This window comes from Zosterops lateralis (genome assembly GCF_965231275.1).
Source record: "Zosterops lateralis genome assembly, chromosome: 26".
NCBI lineage: Eukaryota > Metazoa > Chordata > Aves > Passeriformes > Zosteropidae > Zosterops > Zosterops lateralis.
In genome coordinates this window covers 719,614-737,307 of record NC_139786.1, presented here as the reverse complement: position 1 = coordinate 737,307, position 17,694 = coordinate 719,614, and the positions used below count along the sequence as shown (strand labels likewise).

General features: G+C 61.8%; 1 protein-coding gene across 1 annotated transcript in view; it reads left to right on the top strand.

Annotated features, from left to right (window-relative positions):
- NAV1 (neuron navigator 1) overlaps positions 1-16,151 on the top strand; it is a gene marked incomplete at its 5' end in the record, with an annotated part of 53,840 nt that extends 37,689 nt beyond the window's left edge. The window contains 27 exons of the mRNA XM_083878285.1: positions 3,897-4,035; positions 4,226-4,523; positions 4,870-5,560; positions 5,663-6,121; positions 6,327-6,368; positions 6,528-6,676; positions 7,288-7,458; positions 7,987-8,039; positions 8,204-8,227; positions 8,317-8,394; positions 8,573-8,656; positions 8,783-8,894; positions 9,490-9,611; positions 10,034-10,042; positions 11,380-11,577; positions 11,616-11,825; positions 11,956-12,130; positions 12,338-12,435; positions 12,523-12,618; positions 12,745-12,904; positions 13,004-13,239; positions 13,318-13,472; positions 13,662-13,733; positions 14,016-14,212; positions 14,710-14,828; positions 15,055-15,252; positions 15,763-16,151. Of these exons, the coding sequence (XP_083734411.1) occupies positions 3,897-4,035; positions 4,226-4,523; positions 4,870-5,560; positions 5,663-6,121; positions 6,327-6,368; positions 6,528-6,676; positions 7,288-7,458; positions 7,987-8,039; positions 8,204-8,227; positions 8,317-8,394; positions 8,573-8,656; positions 8,783-8,894; positions 9,490-9,611; positions 10,034-10,042; positions 11,380-11,577; positions 11,616-11,825; positions 11,956-12,130; positions 12,338-12,435; positions 12,523-12,618; positions 12,745-12,904; positions 13,004-13,239; positions 13,318-13,472; positions 13,662-13,733; positions 14,016-14,212; positions 14,710-14,828; positions 15,055-15,252; positions 15,763-15,858 (4,441 nt within the window). The 3' untranslated portion in view covers positions 15,859-16,151. The remainder of the gene's footprint in view (positions 1-3,896; positions 4,036-4,225; positions 4,524-4,869; positions 5,561-5,662; positions 6,122-6,326; positions 6,369-6,527; positions 6,677-7,287; positions 7,459-7,986; positions 8,040-8,203; positions 8,228-8,316; positions 8,395-8,572; positions 8,657-8,782; positions 8,895-9,489; positions 9,612-10,033; positions 10,043-11,379; positions 11,578-11,615; positions 11,826-11,955; positions 12,131-12,337; positions 12,436-12,522; positions 12,619-12,744; positions 12,905-13,003; positions 13,240-13,317; positions 13,473-13,661; positions 13,734-14,015; positions 14,213-14,709; positions 14,829-15,054; positions 15,253-15,762) is intronic.
- Positions 16,152-17,694: the final 1,543 nt, after the last annotated feature.

Genomic DNA, 17,694 nt, shown 5'->3' with positions numbered 1-17,694 from the left:
CTGCCTTTTCGAGGGGCTGCAGTGCTGGGCTGTGCCAGGCTGGCTCCCCAACCACCCGGCCTGCCCAGATTTGGGCTCAGCAGAAGCTGCTCTTAGCGTTGCCTGTGGTGGAGCTGAGGCAGCCAGCCGGGGGAAGAGGAGGGAAGGGACAGATCCAGCATTGTGCCAGGCCGGGGGGACCAGAGGGATGCAGTGTTGGTGCACACAGCCATGGGCTGTCCCCACACCACAGGGCTGCCTGCAGCACCAGCCCCTGCCCCTGGGCTCCTGCCAGGGCTTGCTGAGTGTGGGCACAAACTCATCAGTGGGGACAGGGATGGCCGGGTACCATCCTGCCGTGCCGTGCTGTGCCGTGCCATGCTGGGGCAAGCCCTGTGTACTGAGCCATGGGGCAGTGGGGAAGGAGCCAAGAGGCGTTGCCTGTTGCTTCAAGGAAGGAATTAGTTATTTCCCAGCCTGCAGGGATGGGTTCTGTCTTGCCAAGGCTGCAGTTAACTCTCTCTGCCCTTCGTGGCTGGACTGGTGAAGTTGTCCCTGGTGTTGCCATCCTGGTGAGGACCCTCCCCTGCAGTGTGGCTGTTGCTGTGATGTGAGAGAGGGGGAAAGAAGGGACAAAAGTCGGGGTTTTGGTCAGTGAAAGGTAGAGCAGGGCAGGCATGGATGTCCCTTCTGAGGATGGGTGCCGGATTTGCTGGGAGCAGCCCATACTGGGACCCACATGGGGAGGTGATTCCTTTGGGGACAGAGATCAGGGCAGTTTGGGAGGCGCCGGTTTCAGGCCCAGCACTGGGGAATGGCCTCTGGTGTCACACTGTGGGCTGCACTGGGGGTCACTGCTGCCGCCTTTGGGGATGTGAATGGTGGTTTGGGGGATGCTGGGGGAGATCAGGGAAAAGGGGCGGAAGGCAGAAGGCGGAGACACATCCGTGGGGCTGGGGGCTGGAGCCGGGAGGGGCCAGGGGACGGGGCCGGGGTCCGGAGCCGCTGTCGCTTTAAGCTCCGGCAGCGGGGCGGTCCCGGCGCCCCCCGCCCCTCCGGCCCGCCCGGCGGGGCCGCTCCGAGCCGCGGGCACACGATGCTGCGGGCGGGGAGGCCGCGCCGGGCCCCGCGCCTGGCCAGCAGGTACGGCACGGGCAGAACCGGCCCCGGCACCGGCACCGGCACCGGCACCGCGCGGGGCGCGCCCGCCTCGGCCCCGCAGACAAAGCCCCGCGCCCGGGGCCGCCCCGCGGGCCGCGCTTTGTCTCGGCCGCCTCGGTGGGGGGGGAAAGGGGGCTGGGGGTAGCGCGGCCGCGCCCGGTACCCGGGACACGGTACACGGTACCCCGCACACCGGTACACCGGCACCGCGGCATCGGGGCGGCTCCCGCCGGCCTTCCCATCCTCCGCCAGCCCCCGCCCCGCACCTGCAATAGCGACCCTCCGCGGGGCTGCCCGGGCTGCGGGACCCCGAGATCGGGCTATCCCCGGGGCTGCGGGACCCCGAGATCAGGGCTGACCCCGGGCTGCGGGACCCCGAGATCTGGGCTGACCCCGGGGCTGCGGGACCCCGAGATCAGGGCTGACCCCGGGGCTGCGGGACCCCGAGATCAGGGCTGACCCCAGGGCTGCGGGACCCCGGAGATCAGGGCTGACCCCGGGGCTGCGGGACCCCGAGATCAGGGCTGACCCCAGGGCTGCGGGACCCCGAGATCAGGGCTGACCCCGGGGCTGCGGGACCCCGGAGATCAGGGCTGACCCTGCCGGGCTCGGGGCGCGGCCGGGGCAGAGCAGAGCGGAGCGGAGCATCCCCGCGCCCCGCGCTGTGCTCACAGTCCATCCCCCGCTCCCTGCCGGTGCAGCCTCCTCCCCGCGCCGGGGCTGGGGCCGGGCTGCTCATCCCCGGGGCCGTTCCGCTCATCCCCGGGGCCGTTCCGGACCGTCCCGTCCTCTGCGGGTCCGTCCGCCCCCCGGTACCGCGGAGCGCGGCAGGACGGACACGCTGCCCTTGAGCATCCCCGTCCCCCGGAGCTGCTTTACGGGTGGGTTCGGTGTAGGAGCGTCTGCAGGAGCCGGGAATGGCTCTGGGTAAGATGGAGGGGATGGAGCACAAAGCAGGGGGTCAGTTCTGCTCCACTCTGATATGGCTGCCCCCCATTTGTGGGTTCAGGGGGGCACTAGAGGTGCCAGGGCTCAGCAATGCTCCAGTGGTTGAGGCTTTCCTCACTGTGCTGCCTGTGGCACACACGTACCAGTGTGGGGGATCCCTCATTGCACCAGCTGTGTGCCCCATTAAAGAGTCAGACACCCTCAGAGTGTACAGCTGCCTCCCCAGCCTCACCCCATGGTTTTAGTGATTTTGGGATGTGACCTTCCATGTTGTCCTTTCTTGGCACAGGGTTGTCAAGGAGGATTTGAAGTCACCTCCTGCCTTGGCCTAATTTCTGACTCTGTGCCCCTTTCTGAGTGGCCCTCTGGGTGCCTGGAGCAGTGGGGGTGTTCCATGCATGGCTGGGAGGGTGTTTGGGGTTTCCCTCTGCCAGGTGGTACCAGGCTGGGAGAGGAGCTTTGCTGCAGGCTCTGCTGTGGGGATTTCTGTCCCAGTGGGAACTCACCCTCGCATAGGGCTGGTGGTGGGACATGCTTTGGGACTGAGGAGCTCAGCAGCACATCCTGAGTGTGTGATCCTATTGCTGGCTCTGTCCCAGAAGCTGCTGTGGGGGCACAGGGGGCTGTGTCCATCCTGGCTCTGGCCAGTCTCTGATGAGCTCCTCCCCACTGGAAACAGCAGGACACACAGTGCAGGTTTTATGGTGCTGGAGCTGCCTTTGTTGCTCCTTCCTGAGCTTTGGGCATCAGATGGGGATGGTGGTGGCTGTTGCTTTTGCTCTGCCCCTGCTCTTGGGGCTCTGGTGTTTGCTGGGCTTCACTTGCACCTCTGTGGCCCCGATAGAGAGAAACAGAAATCTGTGCCCCACTTATACACCACAGCTTGTCACAGAATCATGGCATGGTGTGGGTTCACAGGGACCTTAAAATTCACCTTGTGCCACTCCCTGCCACGGCCAGGGGCACCTTTCAGAAGCCAGGGTTGCTCCAAGCCCCATCCAACCTTACCTTGACCATTTCAGTGATGGGGCAGCCGCAAAGCTGTGGCTCTGTACCAGTGTTGTCTCCCCCAGCCTCCCCCAGACCCTCAGAGATTGTGAGGCCTCACTGACCTACTCAGCTGCTGACCTGAAAAGTGCTGTGTGCTCATCCTGCTGGAAGGTGCTCCTTGCCTGTCTGTGCCAGATCACCATGGGCACAGCCCTGCACTGTGGGACCCCCCGTGCCCTGGGGGCACCCAGGGGGCTGCTGTCCCAGTGTGGTGCTGACTGAGGGCCCTGTAGATGGGCTGCTGCACACCTGGCTGAGCCCAGGCATGGAGCAGCCACCTTAGCACTGCAGCAGATTGGGACTCGCTGCCTCTGGCTGCTGGGGGCTGGAGAGGGGCAGAGGGTGCAGTGGGTGGGGACCACCCCAGGAGAGTGGATTATTGGTTTATTCCAGCAGTCCTGCCCTTTCTGACAATCCTGACCTGCCTCCAGGGTCAGAGCAGGTTGCTGGGGGCTTGTTGCCAGCCCTGTGGAGTGGGTGCTGGCCTCCCTGAGCTGCAGACATCCCTCCATCCCCACCAAAGCTCCACAGAGCCTTAATGGGGAGAAGCAGGGTCACTGAGGCTTGTGTGCCAGAGGAACATGAGCCCATGCCAGGCTGGGCTGGAGCCAGCCTTTGGGCCATGCATGCCATGTCCCTGCCACGGGCACCACCAGGAGCTGGTTTTATTACCCCAGCAGCCCCTGGAACAGGGAGATCCCGCAGGTGTTGGGACCCATTGGGCTGAGCAGGGCTCTGACACTGTCTCTCCCTCACAGCTGGGATGAGAGCAGCTCCATCAGCAGCGGCCTCAGCGATGCCTCCGACAACCTCAGCTCAGAGGAGTTCAATGCCAGCTCCTCGCTCAACTCCCTGCCCTCCACCCCCACGGCCTCGCGCAGGAACTCGGCCATAGCGGTAGGTGCCAGCGGACCCTTCCTGCCACCTGTCCCAGCTCTCCTGCCACCACCTCAGTGGCAAAGAGGGCGTGGAGGGTGCCAATGTGAGGAAACAAGGATGGCACAGGGTGTCTGCTGCATCCTTCTCCCAGCTGGGGATGGGTTTGGGGTGGGTGGCAGGAGTGGCCCTGACTGTGCTCTGCCCCCAGCTGCGCACGGACTCGGAGAAGCGCTCGCTGGCGGAGAGCGGGCTGAGCTGGTACGGCGAGGGTGACGAGAAGGCGCCCAAGAAGCTGGACTACGATAGCAGCAGCCTCAAGATGGAGCACGGCTCCTCCAAGTGGCGGCGGGAGCCCTCGGAGGGTGGTGAGGAGGGGCCCAAGGGTGGTGAGCTGAAGAAACCTGTCAGCCTGGGCACTCCGGGCTCCCTCAAAAAGGGCAAGACTCCTCCAGTGGCTGTGACCTCCCCAATCACGCATACGGCCCAGAGCGCCCTCAAAGTGGCAGGTAAAAACCAGTTTGGGCAGGGTCCAGCTCCTTTGGTGAGGAGAAGGTTGGGTGGTGTCTTCGTGTGCCTGCCCCAAGCATTGGATGGCCTGTGGCTGTGCTCAGACCTGGGAGCTGGGTGTGGGCTGGAAGGAGAGGCAGGGCTGTGTTGCAGGCTGCAGGCAGGTTGGGATCTGTGCCTGCCCCATAGTCTCATGTCCACACACCAGGCTGGCACCAAGGGTCTGCCATATCCCTTCTCCATCACATCCCTGCATCTCTAGTGCCCACATCCTGTCTGGGCTTGTTCACTTCCAAACATCCCCAAAGCCTCCAGGGACACTAACCTGTCCTTTCTTGCCACCAGGCAAGCCAGAGACCAAAGTCACTGACAAGAGCAAACTGTCAGTGAAGAACACGGGCCTGCAGCGCTCCTCCTCCGACGCCGGCCGTGACCGCACCACGGACGCCAAGAAACCACCATCAGGGCTGGCACGGCCCTCATCCTCCAGCTCTTTTGGCTACAAGAAACCAGCTCCTGCCACTGGCACGGCCACTGTCATGCAGGCTGGGGGCTCGGCCACGCTCGGCAAGATCCAGAAGAGCTCTGGCATCCCTGTTAAGCCAGTCAGTGGAAGGAAAACAAGCCTCGATGTCTCCAATGCACCCGAGCCTGGGTTCCTGGCGCCAGGGGCTCGCTCCAACATCCAGTACCGCAGCCTGCCCCGGCCGGCCAAGTCCAGCTCCATGAGTGTGACTGGGGGCCGCAGCGCAGCTCGCCCGGTCAGCAGCAGCATTGACCCCAGCCTGCTGAGCACCAAGGGTGGCATCTCCGTGTCGAGGCTCAAAGAGCCATCCAAGGTTGGCACTGGCCGTGGCACACCGGCCCCTGTGAACCAGACAGACCGTGAGAAGGAGAAGGCCAAGGCAAAGGCAGTGGCGCTTGACTCTGAATGCAGCACCCTGAAGAGTGCCAGCTCACCTGAGAGCACCCCAAAAGCCCAGGCCAACCTCCCGCCAGCAGCCAAGGTGGCTGAGCTGCCCCCTACACCTCTCAGGTATGGTCCTTCCTCCTCCAAGGGCAGCAGGTGCCTGACGTGGCTGTGCCCAGCACCAGTATCTGAGTCTCATCTGTTTCCTTACCTATTTCCTCCCTCCAGAGCGGCTGCCAAGACTTATGTGAAGCCTCCCTCGCTGGCCAACTTGGACAAGGTCAACTCCAACAGCCTGGACTTGCCCTCCTCCAGCGAGGTGCACACCCCACACACTGCCAAGCTCCAGGACCTGCACCCGGCCGGCGGGCACCTAACACCCTGCTTCACCCCCAGCCCTGCCCCCATCCTCAACATCAACTCGGCCAGCTTCTCCCAGGGTCTGGAGCTCATGGGTGGCTTCAGTGTCCCCAAGGAGGGCAGGATGTATCCCAAGCTCTCCGGCCTTCACCGCAGCATGGAATCCCTGCAGATGCCAATGAGCCTGCCCAGTGCCTTTTCAGGGGGCAGCACCACCACCCCCACCCCTGCTGCTGCACCCCCTGGCAGCACAGAGGAGGAAGAGGAAGAAGAAGAGGCAGCAGAGCGGGGTTGGAGCGGGAGCCCCCGGCTCACACATCTGGACAGGTATGGCTAGAAGGAGGTTGGTGGGCTGCAGCAGCACCTTCATGGGCTCACATCGCTCCCCGCTGTTCTGCCATGTCCTTTGCCTGCTTCAGAGTCTCTTCCTGCTACATTTCTAGGGAAAAGCTCCCTGTTCCTGCAGCTAAATCCCCCATGGTTCCTTCCCTAGTCTGTGCAGGGATGTCACTGATCTTTCCTTCCCTTCCAGTGCCAACCGCGACAGGAACACGTTGCCCAAGAAGGGGTTGAGGTAAAAGAGCCCAAATCACTTTTGGATGGTGCTGGGGCGGGAAGGGGGGGTTGCACTTTCCAGGGCAGTGCCCCTGCTCAAGGGAAGCTGGGCTGCAGTGCTGTGGGCAGGAGCTGGACGGTGCTGGTCGGTCTTACCGTGCTGTCTGCGGCTCCCCAGGTACCAGCTCCACTCCCAGGAGGAGGCCAAGGAGCGGCGCCACTCACACGCAGTCAGCGGGCTCCCCGAGTCGGACGAGCAGCAGGAGCTGCCCTCGCCCCCCGCCCTCCCCATGGCGCTGGTCGGGAAGGGTCCTCTCACCAGCATTGGTCAGTGCCCTCCGCTGCCGGCCCCTTCCCTCCCTCCTGCTCCCCGTGCTCCCTGCATGATGTGCTGGTGCTCCCCTGCGCGCTGCTTTGTCTCCTCGACACCACCAACACCAGGACCTGGTGCTTCAGGTGCTGGATTGCAGCCAGGGATCTCCATCACCTCTGTTTCAGGGCATCTTGTCCACCTTTGGGCCTCAGGCCATAATTGCTCCTCTGGGGGTGCCTGGCAGGGCAAGGGGTAAGCCCTGCCCTGATCTGACCAGGACCTGCATGTTCCTGGAGTGTTTGGAGGGTCCAGGCAGACAGGTTGGGGCAGCAGGCTCCACTCCTGCACCTGCAAGTGTTGGGCCGTGGCACAGTGGTACCCACTTGACCCTGGGGCAATGGATTTGTTTTTCAGCCCTGTGATGACCTTGGTGCTGGTGTCCAGGTCTTCCCAGCATCAACCTGCCTTTTAGCTTACCCTGCCCTCTCCCTGCTTTGGGACCACAATCCCTGCTTCCTCACTGCATCACAGCTCTCGTGGATGGCTCCCAGTCCTGCTTCCCCATCCTGGTGCCAGGTCCCCAGCGTGACTCTGACCCTGCCTCCTCCTCGCTTTTTCCTTGCAGTGAGCCCCACTTCCACCACAGCCCCACGGATCACCCGCTCCAACAGCATCCCCACCCACGACTCCACCTTCGAGCTGTACAGCACCTCCCAGATGGGCAGCACCCTCTCCCTGGCTGACAAGCCCAAGGGCATGATCCGCTCGGGCTCTTTCCGGGACCCTGTGGACGATGGTGAGAGTGTGCTGCACTCCTGCCCAGGCAGAGGAGGCTGCAGAGGGTTGGTGGGGCTCCCTGCACCCTTGTCCCTTCCTACTGGTGCTGCTGCATTGTAGGATGGGTTGTGCCTATTCTTGGCACCAGGGATAACAACGCTGAGGGGTGTGTTGGGCTCTGTGCTGGCATCAGCCCTGGGTCTGCCCTGACTCCCATGGGTATTCAGTGTCTTTGGGTTGCCCCCAGGCTGCTGTGACACTGGGGAGGAGGGGATCCAAGCAGACAGGGAGGGCAGCAGAGCCCCCAGGTTCCCCAGAGAGGAGCATGCAGGTGGAGGGTATTCCCTACTGTGTGTCCAGAGAGGCCACCAGGCACACACTGAGAAACGGGCAGTGCTGAGCAGCTGCCACCCCACCCTGTACCTTCCCCAGGCCACCTCAGAGCCCTCCAACTCTGAGAGCCCAGTGGCCACCAGTGCCCTGACCTGTAGCCCCTGGGTGCTGCTCTCCAGGCCACCCTGACACCTCGGGTTTTCCTGTGTTGCAGTTCATGGATCGGTGCTGTCCCTGGCCTCCAGCGCGTCCTCCACCTACTCCTCTGTAAGAGCTGCTTCCCTGCTGCGCTTCTTTGTGCATGGCTGGGGGGTCTGGGTGGGACTGGGGAGGGCTCTGCGCATGCCTCTGTCTGGCGCCGAGCCTGTCTGTGCCTCGCTGCCCCCCTGACTGCCTGCCTCTGTCTGTCCTCTCTGCTCTCACGCTGCCAGGCTGAGGAGAAGATGCAGTCTGAGGTGAGCCCACACCCTCTGCTCACTCCTGTCCCTGTCCCCAGTGAGGGTGAGTGCCTGGCCCCTCTCATCTCTCCACTCTCTCCCCACAGCAAATCCGCAAGCTGCGCCGCGAGCTGGAGTCCTCACAGGAGAAGGTGGCCACGCTGACATCCCAGCTGTCTGCTAATGTGAGTCCCCATGGGAGCCCCTGTGGGGCACCCCACTCTGTCTGTGCAAGGTGTGAGGCTGCTGCTGGATGTGCCCATGGAAGCCCTGATTTCCCCTTTTGCATCCCACACCTGGCAGTGGGTCCATGGTTTTTCACCCAAATGTGGGGACTCACCTGTTTCTCTCCAATTCTCCCAGGCCAACCTGGTGGCAGCCTTTGAGCAGAGCCTGGTGAGCATGACATCCCGCCTGCGGCACCTGGCTGAGACCGCCGAGGAGAAGGTGGGTCTATCACGGTGCTCAGTGGGGTTTGTGGGGCTGGACTCGGGTGATTGCCCCAGGAGTGCTCTTGGGGTGGGCTCTCCACCACTGGGATGCACTCCATGGCTCCCAACTCTCCTGCCCCAGGACACAGAGCTGCTGGACCTGCGAGAGACCATTGACTTCCTGAAGAAGAAGAACTCAGAGGCCCAGGCTGTGATCCAGGGGGCTCTAAATGGCACTGATGTCACTCCCAAAGGTAAGGCATGATTCTCCCACCCTTCCTGAGCTGGGATGCTCCTGCTGGGACTGGCATAGGGCCCCAGGACACACCCTCTCATGGGGGAAGTTCATCTGGAGGCAGGGTGCCCTGGGCAGCAGTTTTTCCCCACTGGGGATCCTTGAGCATCTGGTGCCAGGGATGGACAGCCAGAGCTGTCACCAGGGGAGGTCACAGAGCTGGCATGTAGGGGAATGGTTGTTTGTCAGTCTTGGGACACCTCCTTGCCAGGCCCTTTGCCAACAACCAGTTTTGCCTGCTGATCTTGACTTTATTCCCACAAGGGCTCTTTCTAGCCCCGAAACCCCAATGTGAGTGGAAGGGACTGTCAGGGAGATGGCCTGGGACAGCAGCAGGGTGATGTGTGCCCTGGGCATCTCTCTGGCAGTGCCCATGTGGTGTCTGAACCCCCCATGTCATTGTTACAAGGTGGCTCCAAGAGCCCAGAAGGGGTTGGGTAGGAGGAGGGATTGGGTGTAGGGAGGGGGAACAATAGGGTGCTCTGGCATTGGGACAGTTGCAGGTGGTTGATCCCTCCTTTCCCAATCTCTCCTGCTTCTCTGGGAAACAGCAGAGCTGCGCATCAAGCGGCAGAACTCCTCTGACAGCATCTCCAGCCTCAACAGCATCACCAGCCACTCCAGCATCGGCAGCAGCAAGGACGCTGATGCCAAGAAGAAGAAGAAAAAGAGCTGGGTGGGTTGGATGGGGCACTGGCAGGAGAAGTGGGGCTTGGGGAGCCACTGGCAGGGTCTGCTCAGGGTCAGCCCCACAAACCAGCTGCTCTTGGTCTGCCTTGGCCTTGTAGTGTTGGTGCTCCGTGTCCCCTGGGGACAGCATTGGTGAAGAGTGTAACTGCCGTGGATTTGTGTCTTGAATTGTCATCTGGGACTTCTCCAGCCCCTTCAGGAATTTCCCAGCCCTGGCCCTGCATGCTGCTTCCTTGTGTATTCCCCCATGTGTCCCCCCTGCACACGCAGGCTCTGATGGTGTGGAGGGCTGGCACCTCAGCTGGGCAGCCCTTCCCTGCAGCAGGCAGCTCTGAGCTGGATGTGTGATTAAGTCTTGCTTTGTTCTGTTTCTCTCCCCCTATGCTGACTTCAACCCTTTTTTTCCAGGTGTACGAGGTAAGTCCCACGCTGTCTGATCCACCACATGCTGTGCCCAGCCAGGGCCCTTGCTCCATTTCATAGGATGGTGCTCATACACTCCCCATCCCATCCATCCCACTGGCACTAACCCCAGCACAGGCCATCCTGGGTCCCCGGGCTGCTATCCTTCCTTAAGGATAAATATGCACCCACAAAGGAGGGGGTTGAACTGCCAGAGGCAGCAGGAAAGGCTCAGATGAGACCTGTCCCATGGATGGGAACAGTCCCCTTCTTGCCTGGGGAAGGCAGGCACTCTCCTGACCTCCTGTAACTGGATCTTTTGGGATGGGGACCTCGGTGCAGCCCTGCAGTGTCACTGAGGGCACTGGGGTGCACTGCCCATCTCTGCCTCTCCAGGGCTGCCTGATGTGGTCTCAGGTGGCTCTCTCCCTGCCAGCACCCACATAGGTCTCACTGCTTCCCTGCTTCCACCATCAGCAGAGCTGAATACCTACTGTGTTTGCACTGAAATGCAATGCTTTTGCTCTTGGGGACACTCTAGAGCAGTCTGCTGGTGCCTATGGGGGTTTGGATAGATCCTGCGTGTTCTCCATCTTTTCATTCTCCCACCTTCCCTTGGAGCAGGCCCTGGCACTCCAGGGCACATGTTGTGAGCCCGGGGTGCCTGTCCTGCTGCTCTCCCACTGGCTGATGGGACCCAGTTTGGGTCCAGTTTGATCCATCCCCAGCCCTGGCCCCAGCCCACTGCTCACCCACCTGCTGCTCCGTGTGTGCTGTGTGCATGCTGCATGTTGGATGACACACCAGCATGCTCTTTGGAGGGCTGGCTGCCCCTCTGTGCTTCCAGCAGCATCTGTGGGGCAGAGGAAGGTGTGGGGCAGGACCCTGGCTCTGAGCGAGGGACATCCCTGTAAATAAAGGCCTCTTGTGAAATGCCTGTGGTGGGGTGAACGTGGGAATGGATTGGCCCTTCCTGATGGACCAGGATGCTGGTGCCAGGCCTGAACAGCCTGGTGTAGGTGTTGGTGGGGGGAGCAGGGCTGGAAGGCATCCTGACCAGGACACGAGTCCCACTCCTAGGGGCTCTGGTGCTGTCTGGGCTGGGTGAGTCTGGGCTGGGTGAGCCCCAAAGGGCTGTGCACCCCATCTGTTCTCTGTGCCAGCAGAGCAGGGTTAGGCTGCAGCCTTCCCCAGCATGGTGGTGGTGCTGCCTCTGTGATGGGTGTGGCTGTACTGGTTCCAGCTGAGACCATCTGTGGGTCCTGGACAGACAGGGCAGGACCAGGCCAGGTCTCTGCTTGCAAGGCTGCACTTGGGATTGTCTCTAACAAGAACATTTCCCTCTCCTGTAGCTGCGCAGTTCCTTCAATAAGGCCTTCAGCATCAAGAAGGGCCCCAAATCAGCCTCGTCCTACTCGGACATTGAGGAGATTGCCACGCCAGACTCGTCAGCCCCCTCCTCTCCCAAGCTACAGCACGGCACCACAGAGACTGCCTCCCCCTCCATCAAGTCCTCCACATCCTCCTCAGTGGGCATCGACACGGCTGAGTACGTGGGGCCAGGGAGGGTCAGTGCCAGGGGCTGCAGGCTCCTGCCAGAGACACCTGTGACACCTGGTCTCTCCCTTGGCCCAGGCTCTTCCAGGCCCACAGTGAGGGCGAGCCCGAGAAGAAGGAGGTGTCAGAGCTGCGCTCAGAGCTGTGGGAGAAGGAGATGAAGCTGACAGACATCCGCCTAGAGGCCCTAAACTCAGCCCACCAGCTGGAGCAGCTGCGGGAGACCATGCACAACATGCAGGTGAGGACCCTGGCCTGTCTGCTCTCAGTACCAGTGTGCCCACAGTCCCTGCACCTCACCACTGTGCTGCACCCCAGGGTGCTGCTGGCGTACAGCTCCTTACCCTGTGCCCTGCCTTGTTCTGCCCCAGCTGGAGGTGGATCTCCTGAAGGCTGAGAACGACCGTCTCAAGGTGGCCCCAGGGCCCTCAGCAGTGCCAGGTTCTGTTCCCAGCCATATCACGAGCACATCGGCCTCCTCTTCACCACGGCGCTCCTTGGGTCTCACCCTTGGCCACGCCTTCAGCCCCAGCCTGGGGGATGCAGGTAGGGGTGATAGAGCTGCTGGCAGATGGGAAGGGCTGGGATAGGGAGGAGTGTGTGTGTGGTGGCAACATGCTGCTGCTCACTTGGAGTGTGAGCAGGGGATCTGTCTGGTGCTGCTGTCAGCCACAGCAGGATGTGCCCCAGCTGGGCACAGCCAGGCCTGGTGGCTCAGCTCTGGCCAGCACAGCCTCACTGCTCCATCCCCAGACGTGTCCCCCATGGATGCCGTCAGCGCTGGTGCCCAGAAGGATGAGCTGACGCTGCGGATTGTGGTGCGCATGCCACCCCAGCACATCATCAAGGGGGTAAGTGTGGGCTGTCTGGGGGCAAAGGATACCTCTTGGGGCTGGGTGTGGTGCTGCAGCACTGCACACTTCTGCCTTGCTTCCTAGGACCTCAAGCAGCAGGAGTTTTTCTTGGGGTGGACCAAGGTGAGCGGGAAGGTAGACTGGAAGATGCTGGATGAGGCTGTCTGCCAGGTCTTCAAGGTAGGAGCATGAAGAGCACTCTTCAGAGAGCCATCCTTTGACACTGCTCCACCAGGCCTGCTATTCCCTGGCCCAGGTTCTCCCCAGCCCTCTAGGGCACTGACAGCCCTGTCCTTCTCCATGTAGGATTACATCACCAAGATGGATCCTGCATCCACGCTGGGGCTCAGCACCGAGTCTGTCTATGGCTACAGCATCAGCCACATCAAGCGGGTGCTGGACACGGAGCCCCCGGAGCTGCCCCTGTGCCGCCGGGGCCTGACCAGCGTCGTTGTGACACTCAAAGGTCAGTGTGGCAGAGAGGCTCCATGGCTGTGCCATGTCCCTGCTGTCTCGGGGTATTGCGGGATGTGAGTGGGGACCCTCAGCCCTCCCCTGCCCGCAGGCTTGAAAGAGAAGTGTGTGGACAGTCTGGTGTTCGAAACACTCATCCCCAAGCCCATGATGCAGCACTACATCAGCCTCCTGCTGAAGCACCGCCGCCTCATCCTCTCGGGGCCCAGTGGCACTGGCAAGACCTACCTGACCAACCGCCTGGCCGAGTACCTGGTGGAGCGCTCGGGTCGGGACGTCACTGAGGGCATCGTCAGCACCTTCAACATGCACCAGCAGTCCTGCAAGGTGAGGGCACACAGCAGTGTCCCCGTGGACACAGTGGTGCTGTGGTCCCACACGTGACACCTGGCCTGTTTGTCCCAGGACCTACAGCTGTACCTGTCCAACCTGGCCAACCAGATCGACCGGGAGACGGGCACGGCGGACGTGCCGCTGGTGATCCTCCTGGATGACCTCAGTGAGGCGGGCTCCATCAGCGAGCTCGTCAACGGTGCACTCACCTGCAAGTACCACAAATGGTGAGAGCCCCTCTGCACCCCTGCAGTGCAGCCCCATGGCATGTACATCCTCTCTGCTGTTCCCACCGAGGTTGTTGGACTGTGGGGATGAGGCTGCACATGTCTGCTCTGCCCAGATCAGCTCTGACTTGGGCAGGGGTGACTCTGAGGCTTTTTCTTATGAATCTTGTCTCTCTGTCACTCACTCAGCCCCTATATCATTGGCACTACCAACCAGCCTGTGAAGATGACCCCAAACCACGGCCTCCATCTCAGCTTCAGGTAGGAATTGTACATCCCTGGGGTTGTACAATTGTACAGCCTTGTGAGGCTGGGGGGAACAGAAGCCATCACTTGCACCTGGGCATTTCTCTGGTCCCATCCTATGACTGAGAACCCTGACTAGAACTGAGCCCCAAGCCTGTCCCTCCCATCCCAGAAGAACCTGATATTCTCCATCCTCAGGCAAATGCAGGGTGGGGATGCAAGGAGGACCCCAAGAGTGTTGGGGAGCAGGGCAGCTTGTGTTCAGACCCAGTCCTGACCACTGGAGTCCTTCCCCAGGATGCTGACCTTCTCCAACAACGTGGAGCCGGCCAATGGCTTCCTGGTGCGCTACCTGCGGCGGAAGCTGCTGGAGTCGGACACAGACATCAACGCCAACAAGGAGGAGCTGCTGCGGGTGCTGGACTGGGTGCCCAAGCTCTGGTACCATTTGCACACCTTTCTGGAAAAACACAGCACATCCGACTTCCTCATCGGTACGGCCTTGCCTCACCCTGCTCTGCCCTGGGCTGAGAGGAGCCCTGGGGACTGGGACCAAACCCTCCCAGAGGAGCTCAGGGAGGCTGATGTGTTCCCTGTGTCTCCCAGTTCTACAACCCACAGCTGGTGGGTGATGCAGAGAAGCCTTGCTCTTCTCTGGGTGGTCTTTGTTCCTTTGGGGAGCTGTCACTAGGGGAGTCAACCAAAGGCAGCGAGTCCTTCCAGCACCCTTTGCTGGGCATGGAGGAGCTGTGTTTTCCCAGGTGGATCCCCTATGCCTCACCAGGCTTTTGGGGGATAGATTGAACTTGGCAGCCCCCTTCTTTGCCTGGGAGGTGCTGTCTGCCTGCTGTGCAGGTGGATGGTGCCTAGTCACTGTTCCCAAGGGCACCTTGCCAGCCAGGTATGCCCACCTCAGTGCTGTGAGCCTTGGGCCCAGTGACAGGAGGAGGGGGACCCAGCTCCCATTTCCACTGCCTGCCTTCCCCCACAGGTCCCTGCTTCTTTCTGTCCTGCCCTATTGGAATTGAGGATTTCCGGACCTGGTTCATCGACCTGTGGAACAACTCCATCATCCCTTACCTGCAGGAGGGGGCCAAGGATGGACTCAAGGTAGCCAGGGCTGCTGGCACATGGGAATGCAAACCAGTTCAGAGACACACTGACGGGTCGGGGTGGGGGGAGAGGAGACAGCACTGGGATTGTGGCTGCAGTGACATCTCTGTCAGTCCTTGTGCCCTGTGTGGGATGTTGTGGGACATCCTGGGGACCTCAGGGTGCCACACTGCTGGCTCTGGCACCTAGTGAGGAAGTGGCTGCCACTCGTTCCCTGCTGCAGGTCCACGGGCAGAAGGCAGCCTGGGAGGACCCCGTGGAGTGGGTGAGGGACACCCTGCCCTGGCCGTCGGCACAGCAGGACCAGTCCAAGCTGTACCACCTGCCCCCGCCCACCGTGGGGCCACACAGTGCCGTGTCCCCCCCCGAGGAGCGCACTGTGAAGGACACCACGCCCAGCTCCCTGGACTCGGACCCGCTGGTACGCTGCCCACAGGGGAGGCTGGGAGGGGCTGGTGGCAGGGCAGGGCAGGGCTTTCCCAGCTAATTCTCAGTGTAAAAAAGCCTGATCTGGGGATGCAGAAACACTTTGGGATGGAGAAACACTTTGTGCTCCTGGGAGGAGGAGCATTGAGTGCAGGGTGGTGGCACTGGCAGGTGGACTGCACACCTGTGAAACACAGTGAAAGGGCACAACGTGGCACTCCACGAGGCATTGTGCCCACCTGCAGAGCCAAGACAGGCTCCTCCATGTCCTGATGCGTCACCTGGAGAGGCTGCTGGCTGACCAGCTGCCACAGGTGACACCAGCTGATGCTGCTTTGGCTCACTGAGTCTTGAGCGTTCCAGCCCGAGGCTGGATCCTGGCACAAGGGAGGGATTTCGCAGCATTTCTGGGATTTGCTTTCCTCTCTAAGGAGCTTCCCAGCAAGGTTTTGGGATGGCAAGGAGGGCCAAGTGGCCTCCCCAGTCACTCCTCCTGTCCCCACAGATGGCCATGCTGCTCAAGCTCCAGGAAGCTGCCAACTACATCGAGTCTCCAGACCGTGAGACCATGGTGGACCCCGACCTGCAGTCAACTCTGTGAGGCCCAGAAGTGCCAGCCCAGGTGGAGGGGAGCTGCTGCTGGGCTGCTCTCCTTTTCCTTTGGCATCCAGGAGCGTGGGGCTGGCGAGCAAGCGGAAAGGAGAAGAGCAGGGCTCTGGTGTGTCCTGGTGGAGCCTGGGGGAACTCGGCTCATCTGTGAAAGAGCACGAGTTGCCATCTCCCCTCCCAACCCTGGGGGTAGGAGAATCCTGGTTTCTCTTCTTGGTTTTTTCTGTCTCTATTACAAACTCTTGGGCTTTGGGACCAAGGCGACTGCTGAGACTGAGCCCCCATTCCCGGGAGCTGCAGGAAGGCCCCTGTGTGGGGCAGGGACCCCGCAGGAGCCACCTGGGCCACAGCTGGGGGCACAGGAGGAGCCAGGGCTGCAGGGTGAGCACACAGGCACCAGGGGCTCCGGCTCCCTCTGTGCCTGCCAAGCAAAGCCACGAGAGCCTCCACTGTGGAGCTCCCACCCCCTGCCAGCCAAGGGGAGCGTGGCTTTGCTGCTCTCTGTGCATTCCCTGTTCCACCTGCACAAAGCTGCTGTGACCAGGACAGCCCAAAAACCCTGCTTTGGTTATTTTATTTTGTTTCCCCTTTCCCCTTTTCTTTTGGCCGAGTCCAGACTTTGCTTTGGTCCCTTTTTTTGTTCTGGTTCTTTGCTCTCCTGGCCTGGAGCCTGTGGCCTGGTGCCTACTGCTTCCCTGGCAGCAGTGCCCTTCCCCTTTGGTTTCTTTTGCAGCTGTTGGGTTCACCACTCAAACCACCTCTGTCACAAAACTGGTGCTCACTGGAAGATCTCCAGTCCCTGAACCCACCTCTTGGGGCCACACAGGTTGGCTGAGATGGGACTTGGAGGCCAGTGTGGAGGCGGGTGGCAGCAGCAGGAGGCTCCCAGAGCAGCCCTTCACAGGGCACCTCCCTCCTCCTCAAAGGCACAGGGCATGGGGACGTGTCTCCCACCAGGCTGGGGTGCCACAGGGAGTCCCCTCTCTGAGGTACTGGGGCATGGGGAGGCTGCTGTTGCTGCCCCATCCCTGGGCAGCTGGATGTGCCCCTGTGCCCTTGGTAGAGGGGGGCCCAACCAGCCTCCCATCCCCTTGGTGCTGCCAGGCCTGGGGCTGTGGGTCCATAGGCCTGGGGTCGCTCCCCATGCTGCCTGCTCCCCCTGGCCCTGTGCCTTCCTGCAGCCTGGCAGGGTCTGTGTTGGTGCTCTGGGGGCATCTGGGGCTGCCATGTGTCCTCCTGGCCTTATCCCACATTGTCAAAAGGCCAGACTCTGTGGAGAGGGTCAGCCCCGGTGCTGCCGTGGTGCCTTAATACCTGGCCGTGCAGGAAGGGGGCACAGGGGGCTTGGGATAGTGCTGTCACAGCCTGCTCCAGCTTCAGTGTCCTCTATCCCCAAAGCCAGCTTGGCTGGGATGGAATAAAGGTGCTGGCACTGTCCAAGCTGGGACTGCTGCCTGCAGCCTCCCTGCTGGCCTGTGGGGTGCCCTGCATGGCTGTGGGGTGCCCTGCATGGCTGTGGGGTGCCCCGCATGGCTGTGGGGTGCTCTTCATGGCTGTGGGGTGCCCTGCAGGTCTGCACACCTGTCCTGTGCCCACCTGTGCTCTGGAGGACCCCTTCTCCCTGCTGCCCTCCAGCTCAGCCCCCACATTCATATGGGGGCCCTGGAGAGACACATGAGGAGAGGTGACCCCAGGGCCAGATCAACCGAGCCCACCCTGTCCCCAAACTCTGCCAGGCTGGGGACTGGGCAGCCTCAGCCCCCTGGTGTGGCCTTCAGGGACATCTCACCCCCCTCTGGAACAACGGGCATCTCCTGCAGTGCCCTCA